Below are 9,984 nucleotides of genomic sequence, written 5' to 3'. Positions count from 1 at the left end.
AAAACAAAACAAAATTGTATTTTGACAATGTGCCCAGGGCTAACTCACAAGAATTTTGTTGAAACGTTTAGTTGCTGAAGGGCAAACTTAAATTCAAACAGAGAGTTACTACCAATAAAGGGAAGTTGTTCAGTTTTAGTGTAGCATTTATTGCTCTTAAATTATATGAGCCACAGCAAAAGAGCTTCTGGAGCCTGTTTTTGAAGCAATAAGACTATACACAAGTGGGCGCAAAGACAAAAGAAGTGAAAAGTACTGTTGTAAGAAGTTTTAATTTAAAAAAAGAGAATTTCAACAGTGCCTAAATCTTTATTTTTCATAACCTACATATTTAGACAGTTGTACATTTTATGACACAAAAGGAAACTTAAATTACCAATAGTTTACATGTAAGCTTGATTCCAGTCTTAAATGGAAGAACAAAAACAAAAAACAAAAACAAACACACTTAGGAAAAAAAAGGCCTCCATATAACACCTCCTCTTTTGTGTCTTGGCAGCTGTTAGCTCGCAGGTGTCTTCGATTGTCTGCTGCTATCAGTGTAGTAAGTTACACAATGTGTGAGAAATGCAGCTAGCTGAAAGCAACACAGTTATATGACCATGGACCCCTTGGGTCAGTGGCTGTTGCTCATGATCCACTGCATCTCTTTGCCAACTGGTTATGCCTTCCGACAAGAGGCAGCAAAATTAAGAACAGAAAGAACAAAATGGAGCTTGACAGTTTCTTGGCTGCTCTATGACAGTATGCAAAACAGGGGAGGGCACAGGTGAGGCACCCTGATGTAAAGTTATTGTACGCGTTAGGTGTTCAGAAGCAAAAACATTTTGTCTTAAATACATTCCTTGAACAAACTTCCCTATCAAAAGCAAAGTAATCCTACAACTTAAAAAAGAAAAGAAAACAAGCTGTAATTGGTTCCTACCATTTAAACCTGCAACTCAGATTTCGGGAGAGGTTTTTTAATATTAAAAAAACAACAACAAAATACCAGATTTGAATAGCTGTATGTAAACAATCCGTAGGGTATCCACTTTTGTGCCAGCATCCCCAGATTATCTGAAAGGTAGGTATTAAAGTGATGGGAGACATTTATTTGGCATACACTTTTTCTTTTAAAAAATGTTATCACAGTAAATTCATAAAATTCTTTATGTGGGCTGTTACTGGGGTATGGATTACAGTGTATTAACCTAACAGAAGCAGCAGCAACATACATTAGTACAGCGTGACTCACCTGCTGGTCTGCATATATTATGTTGACTATATACGTTGGCCATTGATTTGACATACAACTTTGCCTGCACCTTTTTCCTTTATACTCTCAGCAGGCAAACAAAGAACTGTCATAGCTATCCTCAACCACGTCCCAGTCTGTCATTTTTCACTGCTCACTGGGTAGAGGATAAAGACTAAAACCCCAAAACAGTACTAGATTGGAGGTTTTCCCTGGTGTTTGGATTCCCCATCTCCTCCCACATCTTTTCCAAGTATGCCTTTTCCATAAAGTCACAAATAGATCCCAGCTTGCTTCTTTTTTTAAGTTTTGCAGTGCCAAAAAGCAGGCTGGTTTTTTATTTGTTGTTTTGTATATTACTTTATTAGCGGGAAATTAAAATAGCAGCAACCTATGTCAGGAAATCAATTGCCCTGGGTCTCTTGAGATATGTGGAACCCTAAAAGCCTCGATATGTACTGACTAATTTTTGGAACTAAGAGTGGTTTGGGGCTATGTGTTTCTTACAATGTTATTTCTTTTCCAATTCAGTTGAAAAAAAAAATCACTGCAGCTTGTTAACACAAAGTGGAAAAATTATAGTGCACAACCAAGCGTCACATTGGTTGAAGTGCACACTTCTAGAAAGTTTTTCTTTAATGCCAGGGCTTTTAAGACAGACTTTCTCCAATTCCCTTTTGCAGTGAAGATGCAGAATCAGCTCAGCACACCAGTATAAAGTAAAAGAAACAAGGAAAAAACAAATTAAAGTAATATTCAAACCACAACATTTAGTTTATCTACATCCATCTCAACAGCAACATTTATAATATATCAATAATTTTTATCAGTTTTTTAATGGTACCTTTTTATATGTTCTGATTATTTACACCTGTACAAGCAAAAGCACACACTTCCAAGTGCACATATTTAATACAGTATTGACTATTTCAATTTACAGATTTTTTTCAACATTTTGAAAAAAAAGATCAACTGCTTAAGATCTTTTAAGGTATATTACAAAAACTGCCGCTACTACCTGTACTCTACAGTATGTTTACCCAGTAAGACCAGTGACAATACATACATACTGTAACTGAGTAATTCTGTATATGCCACCCACACTAACCCTGGAAAGGGTCAGACTTCAGTAACTCTAAGCTGTCTTATACAAAAGTTAAGGCAAAGTCATTTTTCAAGTTTAAATAAAATTCAAGTCTTTAAATATTGGATGGAAATAATTCTTTTAAAAAAATCAGTTGTTTAAATAAACCTTTTTGTGTGTGGAATAATCTGTATTCAGCAGGAATACAATTTCATCTGAACCATCTGCTGCTTCAACACTCAAAAGAAAAAACTTTAGGCATTTTAAAACAAAAATAATTTATATTCAACTTTATTAGAAACTGGTTAATTTAGTGCATCCTTGTCCTTCAGAAAGCATGTTCACTTCTAAAGTAAGCAAGTGTGAAAAACCTCACCCCAGACAGAAACAGGGATCTCTTCCTTCAACATACATGCACACACGCACACACAAAAAAGAACTCCATTATCTCATGGACTTTAAAAAAATTAAATCCATATGCCAATGTTCATAGGTACAGAAAGGTCTCAGCACTTAGGCTGATTAAGATATGAACTCTTTCAAAGAGCACTTTCAGCATTGTTTTAAAAACCTACATAGAGCACAGGGGAAAATCAGAAAAGACAGCGGTGGCTCAAAAGTAATTTCCTCTGGCTAAAGGGAAAAACTGAGATCCTCATCACGCAAATGCTACTGTGCCGTCTTATGATAAACAGCCATTAGCTGGCATCTGCCATTTACAAGGGCGTATGCATTTAATTTTTTTATTCACAATGTGCTTTTTTCCTTTTTTTTTCTTTTCCTGAAATTCAATATTATTCTGGATTGAGAAGCTGGTTACTTGCTTGCAGTCCATCAAAAGAAATATTTTAGAGAAGGCTCACAGGTAAATTTTATGGAGGTTCACATTTGGCCAAGAAAAAAATGTCAATTTTTAAAATAGTACAATCAAGTATTTTTTTTCAAACTTAAAAAGTTCAGTTTATTTGCTGATGTGCTACAGCAGCCAGAATTTTAAAAAGAAACAAGTCAATTTTGTCTTATAAAACACCTGTTTTTTTCTTTTGCACTCTAAATATTAGCTGCTAGTGTTAGTCTTCTGATTTATTTTATTTATAGATGTAGACTGGTTATTTAAAAACTACAGCAGCACAATTCTGCTTAGTAGATTAGGAAACAACTCATTAGACAGAGCTTGTATTCACACAGCAACATGGAGGCTTAATAAAAAAATTGATTTTTCAGACAAATGCATCTTCCATCTAGGAACAAAAAAAGGATTTAGGCATCACCTCCAGTTCAGCACCAACCAAAGTGTAAGGTTTAGATTAATTAAACCCTGACAAAGTAGAATGTTTGCTCAAGGGCAATTTGGTGGGGGAGCGAGGAAATTGGAGGAGCAATCTATTTTACAAAGGAAGAAAAACAAAAACAAAAAGCCTTGCAGGCATTTTGTATGATTAATACCCACTGCAAGCGCCTAACCAGCAACTCGTTCTTTGTATTTCTGAGTGGCAACATAGGTTTACTTCATTATCAAGAACTTTTCAGAACTCCTTCCTAAGCGCTTGTTTCACTGAGGTGATTTGGGAGGAGTGCTCTGTTCTTTCGTCGGGCGTTTCACAACCGCTGGAGGCGGCGACCGGCGTCCTGACTGTCTTCTCTGGTCTTTGGGCTGCCCTGGAGTAGACTTCAGAGGAGGGGCTTCTTTGCTTCGCTCTATTGTTTCTGTGGGTTTCCTTTCCTCCTTCCCACAACCAACAGTGTTTGGCTTCTGTTCTTTTGGGGGCTGAAGGGAAGGTGGGTCCTTAGACGTCCTCTGGCAGATCTCTGCGTAACTAGGTTTCCGTAATTCCTGTGTGATCAAAAGGAGAAAGCTATAGCACCAAGCAGTGGCCTCTGCATGTGCATCTGTGAGATAAACAAATAGTTGACCAAAATAAACTTTCCTGAACCAGCAGAATTGATTGTGGCCCCACAACAAACTGAGAGAAACCCTTATGAATGAGACAGTCCTTCAATCAAGGATGGGGAAAGGCACTGGGTTTAAGGAACCAATTTTCTGTGGGAGGAGGACTGCCAAAATTCGAAGCAAAAAGCTATCACTGAAGAGGTCAGAAATCCACTTCTTGGTTTGAAAAAAAAATTAAGCAACATATTTAAAATCTTCCTGGAGCTTTCAGGGAAAGACATACACATATTTGAGAGAGGGCATAAGAAGGATAGTCAGGGAATCTGGAGGGACCCAAGTCTAAGGAGGCTTACATAGCCTCAGTGCTGTATGCTCCTGACTTGGATTGTCAATTTCTAATCAAGGAAAGTGGCTGCCAAAGAACTCAGGGAAGTATATGCTTTCCATTAAGAAATGGAACTTCAATATCAAACCAATTAATGCATTAGAGCTCCACTGTAAGCTTGATTATTGATATGTATATATAGGGAACCTTAAGAATTTCACCATGTGATAAGCATCCATAGGAGCTGATAAAGGCTTTGACAAATTTGTTCACGGGAATGATAAAGCTGGTAGGAATCAAGAATGTAGGTAGAGTGGCATATTTTTGGCAATACATTTTGTTTAATTCTGCCTTTTGAAAATAGCTAACATTTCGTGATATTCTCGATAACATTGAGAGAATGGATGATCTGAATGCATCTAAAGTTTGAATTACAAAAATAGACAAATGATGCTCCTCTACGAAGATACCAGAAAGTGTACAGATTTTCCCTCACCCACACCCACTTACTTCTCCAAGTGCTCAGTAATGCAAGCATTTCTAATTTTGTGGAGTGGGGGATGAGGAGCACTCAAAACATTTAAAAATAAAGACAAATTAAACGAACAATAACTTATAAAGGCCAAATTGTACTTACTGCCACAGCAGCCCCATTGACTTGTACTGATTTACAAGCGGTAGTGAGCACAGAAGAAAGTCTTTCAATATTTTGTGTCTCTCTCTGCTGTTTGTCCACAATTTTGGGGGTACTACAATTGGCAAAAAGAAATGTGTCAATGTATTGCAAAACACTCAACTTTGCATCTGGCTAAAATCAACATGCAGAAGGTGGCAGAAGTGATAAAGCTGTCTTTTTTCTTGCTCAGGGCATATGTTTGTTTTATGGTCATAAGCCCCCCCCTCACTTTTTCACTGTACCTTAAATAAAATTCTGTGATATCTCACTTGGAGCTTTGAGGTTCGGATCCCGCATTTAGTGATAACAACTCCAGCTGAGAAAGTGAGCCTATCTGTATTTTAGGGAATAGCTAGGTTGTTCACTGCCTTACCCTGACTGCATGCATTTTTTCAATACAACAGATGGGCGAAAGTTAGTCTTCATGTGTGCATAATTTTTTTAAAAAATAATTTTAATCTGCTGGTGGTGATCACACACGGGGTGTTATTTACCAAACTGTTCAACAATCAGTCACACACTTCCACGTCTAACCCTTTGTGGATCAAAGATGCAAACAATTGATTCAGATCAATATATTTAGAGCTATATATCATTCTTACTCAGGAGGCTGGGACGGGGAAGGAGACCTTTCAAACGTCCCTGGCAGAGTAGAAGAAACTGGCAACAAAGGCTCTCGAGGAATTCCTGGTGGGATAGTGTTTGTATTTGCACTGACGTTGAGAGTCTAAAGAAAGCAAAGTCTGGGTCATTTTCTAATATGCTTCAGCTCTGTTACAGAATATGTAAATAAAATAAACAAGTCCAGCATTGTCATGCAATGACATCTAGGCAAAAAATGACTACATTCCCCAATCTACTCACAAATTTATTAAACTAATTCTAGATCATAACAGAAAACGCCTGAATACATTTTAGGAAGATATACAGAGCCAGCTGATTCAAACAAGCAAGTAAGTGCTGATCTCAGAGAAACTTGCTTCCTATTCCAATTACAGCAATGTGATAGTGTCAAAATAAACACTTAGATAAGGAAGCATTCCATTCAGTTACCACAAGAGACTGCTATGCTATACCAAGCTCAGGAATTATTGTGTTTTGATTAAAAGTATGGACAAAAGACACTTCCCACAAGGTGAGTTTTTTATTTTTGAAAGCTTATTTTCCTTGGTTGCTTTTGTGCTGTACAATGCAATTATCATATGGACCAGTGTTTCTCAAACTCTGTTCCTCCAGGTGTTTTGGACTTCCAGAAATCCTAGCCAGCTTACCTGCTGTTAGGAATTGTGGGAGCTGAAGTCCAAAACATCTGGAGGAGCAGAGTTTGAGAAACACCAATATGAAGAATGCTAGACTCTAAGGAGTGAGCAATAAAAAGCATAGTGACAAGGTCTACTTATACTAAATAGAAAAAGATCTGATATTTGCTCAGTTGTACTTGTAATTAAAAAATTTAAAAATCTGAATGAGGATGTTCTCTGACCAAGTACTGAGGCAAGTCATATATCAGTGTTGACAGCATGAAACAAGGATCACTGCTGGTCTGATTGGAAGCTTGGTAGTTGGAAGCTGATACAAATGCATTATGAGAGATTAGGCCAGTAGGCACTCTGAATGAAATTTCTTTTCTCGCATTTTAGTTCAAATTCTATCACAGTGCAAGGACATTTGATGACTGACCTGAACATCTCTTATACAAGCAGACATAGATTTGTCTACTATATCCATGAGTAAGTCAGCTACATAAGTTTAGTGAAATGAAAACTAAAAAGGCAATCACATCAGACAAATTTACAACTGAAAACTAATTATTTTGTCACAAGCATTGCGGGTGAAATTCTAGAAGTATGAACTACAAAGTGAAAAGGCAACCCCTGTTTTTTCCATACTTACTTTTTCTTTTGTTGTTGTGACTACCACACTGGATAATCGGTTTTCAAACAAGTCTTCAGTCTTTAGGTTACCAGCAGCACCAGGCAATGGAGGGAAACTGGACAACCCCAACTCAAAACTTGGAGAGGGGGGCTTTGGAGGCGGTGGAGACTGCGTCTGTCCTCTCTGGAAGAAAAAGGTTAGCACAGGAACATGGCTCAAACTGATTCTCTGGCTATGGTCCAATTGTGCACATAGGAAAGCAATCATTCTGTACAGAAAGGCCTGTTCACATGAAGGGACAGGGATCACTCAGACATGATGTCAGATAGTTACAGATGATCAAATGCCCAACCTCAAAGGTTTCTAATAGGTGAACCTGCAAAGTCTCAACATCCATTCTTTCATTATACAAGTAAATACATTCTTGAATGTGTCATATTTTATAAACATTATTACATTTCAATAATTTCATAACCAAAGAGGACCTTGAATCAACTACATTCATTTCATCACACTATGTCAATAATTCCATATAATGTTGTGTTACTATAACTTATCAAACTTCTGTCATCCTAAAACAATTAAGAATTAACACTCACTGTAAATTTGTCTTCTCGCTTCTTTCGATAGCCGTATGAGTTTTTTCTGGAGGAAAAAGAGTTGTCATTAAAAGCTTACTCTTAATTATGAGTTATGAAAAATCCAGTGGAATGTACTGGAATGTTTAGTAGGCCAAATCCAGGTCGAAGAAAGGCACGGTCAATTAAGCAACCAATTCAGCAACCAAGTTCACTGGGAGATCTTGAGCCAGTAACTATGTTTTGACCTATGCTACCTCACTGCATTGTTGGAAATATAACGTAAAATGATATAAGAACATTCTGTAAAATATATGATGACTCCTTGAGCAAATGCAACCTTTCCCAAGTCAGATATTCCATTAATCCTGTCGTTCCATAAGGAGATGCTGAGTAATGTAGCATTCCATTCATGCTGCTTTACTTGTTCGTGACCCTCCCAAGTGCTGGAATTCTTGAGTTCCAGAAACCTTATAAAATCTCAATTAAATGAGGTTTCATAACGTGTACCTGAAGATTATGCATCAGCTAGGACTTCAAAGTGTTATTTCATGAAGTACTTCAACTGCATTGTTTTGTCTTTCTGAGAGTACAGTCAATCCTGATGCTCATTAAAAACATGCGCGTCAACTATTTTTAGATATTAGTGAAGATCTATGCTTATTTTCCAATCATGACAAGCACCGACTGCTTTGATAAATAACTTAAAGATTGTGACAACTGGTTTTGGCTAGCAGAAAATATTACCAAGCTAACGCACACTGCAAAACATGTGCAGCCTCTTTAGCATCACTTTTTATGATTTGGTGTAGATTTGTTTGTAGAATAAACAGGCAACTGGATGCTATCAAGTCTTTGCATTTGCAAAAAACCCTTCTTCAAAAACCAGACAATTTAAATATTCTGCAGGTTACATACTGTAGTGGCAAAAAAGGACTATGGGGAGTTGCACAGTAATGTCAATGTACAAGAGTATATAGCTGAGACAGTAATTTTACAACAGTATGTAAAAACAGGTTTATGGAAATCATTAACTTGCTATTACCATTAGAACAGTTGTTATCAACCTGTGGGTCCTCAGATGTTTTGGCCTTTTAACTCCCAGAAATCCTAACAGTTGGTAGATTGGCTGGGATTTCTGGGAGTTGTAGGCCAAAACACCTGGGGACTCACACGTTGAGAACCACTGCACTAGAATGAAAAAATTCAGAATTGATTCTCAGAGAAGAAAAAAATCCATGGGTTGCAAAAACCTGTATAAAGTTTCTTAAAAGTGTCTGGGGTGCCAGCACTGGAATCAAACCAGATTAAAACTCATAGATAGCTGCACATCAATGCTAACAAAGTGAATGGCTGAATGAGCATCTCCACTGCACTGAAGGCTATTATGTATTATACACATACACACCAAGGAGTGCCTATCCAGACATCACACAAATCTTTGGCAAGAAATGTGGCTTCCTAAAACACCACTCATATGGACAGGTTGCTCACCTGTAACCATGTTTCTTCGAGTGTACTCTGTGAATTCACACTAATGGAGAAGCTGCGCCTGCGCAGGTTCCGACGGAAACTCTTCCAAGCTGAAGTTCAAATTTTGGCGGTAACCACGCCCCCCTTCCCAAGGGGCATATAAGGCAGCCCCAGGCGCCCGCTCTCCAGTTCCTACGCCGCCAAGGCAACGAGAAAGGGAGAGGTTTGCCAGAGGGGAAGGAAGGGCGGGTTTGTGTGAATTCACAGAGTACACTCGAAGAAACATGGTTACAGGTGAGCAACCTGTCCTTTTTCTTCGTGTACTCTGTGAATGCACACTAATGGAGACTAACACGCTAAGGTCCCGGATGGTGGGACAAGGCAAACTCGACAATCAGTGAATGTCCAAACACATGTTTATTAGGACATAGAAAAAATAACCGTCCCAAGGGACCAGTGCAATAAATTGTCCGAAAGGACCAGTGCAATGCAACATGAGCATCATAGAAGAAGAACATAACATGGAAGGAATTTTTCAATAAACATGATAGAGAAAAATACACAATTGCGTAGTGCATATAAACGCTCTCCCAGGGGAAGAGGGACAAACACATCTTGGTCTTTGGCATATCCGCCAGGGCCAACGAGGCGGTACAAAGCAACAGAGCAACTGCTCAATACAATCATGGGAAAAGAACATATCCCCAGAGGCAGGTATGGGGAAAAAACCCCGTCCAACTTGAAGGAGAGGTATAGAGAGTCACCTGTGGGTGAATATGAAGAGAAAAAACGTCTGAGAGTCAGGAGAGGCAAGATGAGAGTACTGATCTTGCAAAGGCCGAGTC

The 9,984-nt window shown here is 38.2% G+C and overlaps 1 protein-coding gene across 1 annotated transcript in view; it reads right to left on the bottom strand.

The window, feature by feature from the left end:
- Window positions 1-253: 253 nt before the first annotated feature.
- Window positions 254-9,984, bottom strand: part of larp4b (La ribonucleoprotein 4B) — an 81,023-nt gene continuing 71,292 nt past the window's right edge. The window contains exons 13-17 of the mRNA XM_062958194.1: window positions 7,688-7,733; window positions 7,107-7,271; window positions 5,816-5,940; window positions 5,175-5,286; window positions 254-4,155 (exon numbers count right to left, since the gene is read on the bottom strand). Coding sequence (XP_062814264.1) covers window positions 3,874-4,155; window positions 5,175-5,286; window positions 5,816-5,940; window positions 7,107-7,271; window positions 7,688-7,733 — 730 coding nt within the window. The 3' untranslated portion in view covers window positions 254-3,873. The remainder of the gene's footprint in view (window positions 4,156-5,174; window positions 5,287-5,815; window positions 5,941-7,106; window positions 7,272-7,687; window positions 7,734-9,984) is intronic.

The sequence above is a fragment of the Anolis carolinensis genome, chromosome 6, assembly GCF_035594765.1.
Source record: "Anolis carolinensis isolate JA03-04 chromosome 6, rAnoCar3.1.pri, whole genome shotgun sequence".
NCBI classification, from domain to species: Eukaryota; Metazoa; Chordata; class Lepidosauria; order Squamata; family Dactyloidae; genus Anolis; species Anolis carolinensis.
This window is presented reverse-complemented; position numbering and strand designations above follow the sequence as displayed.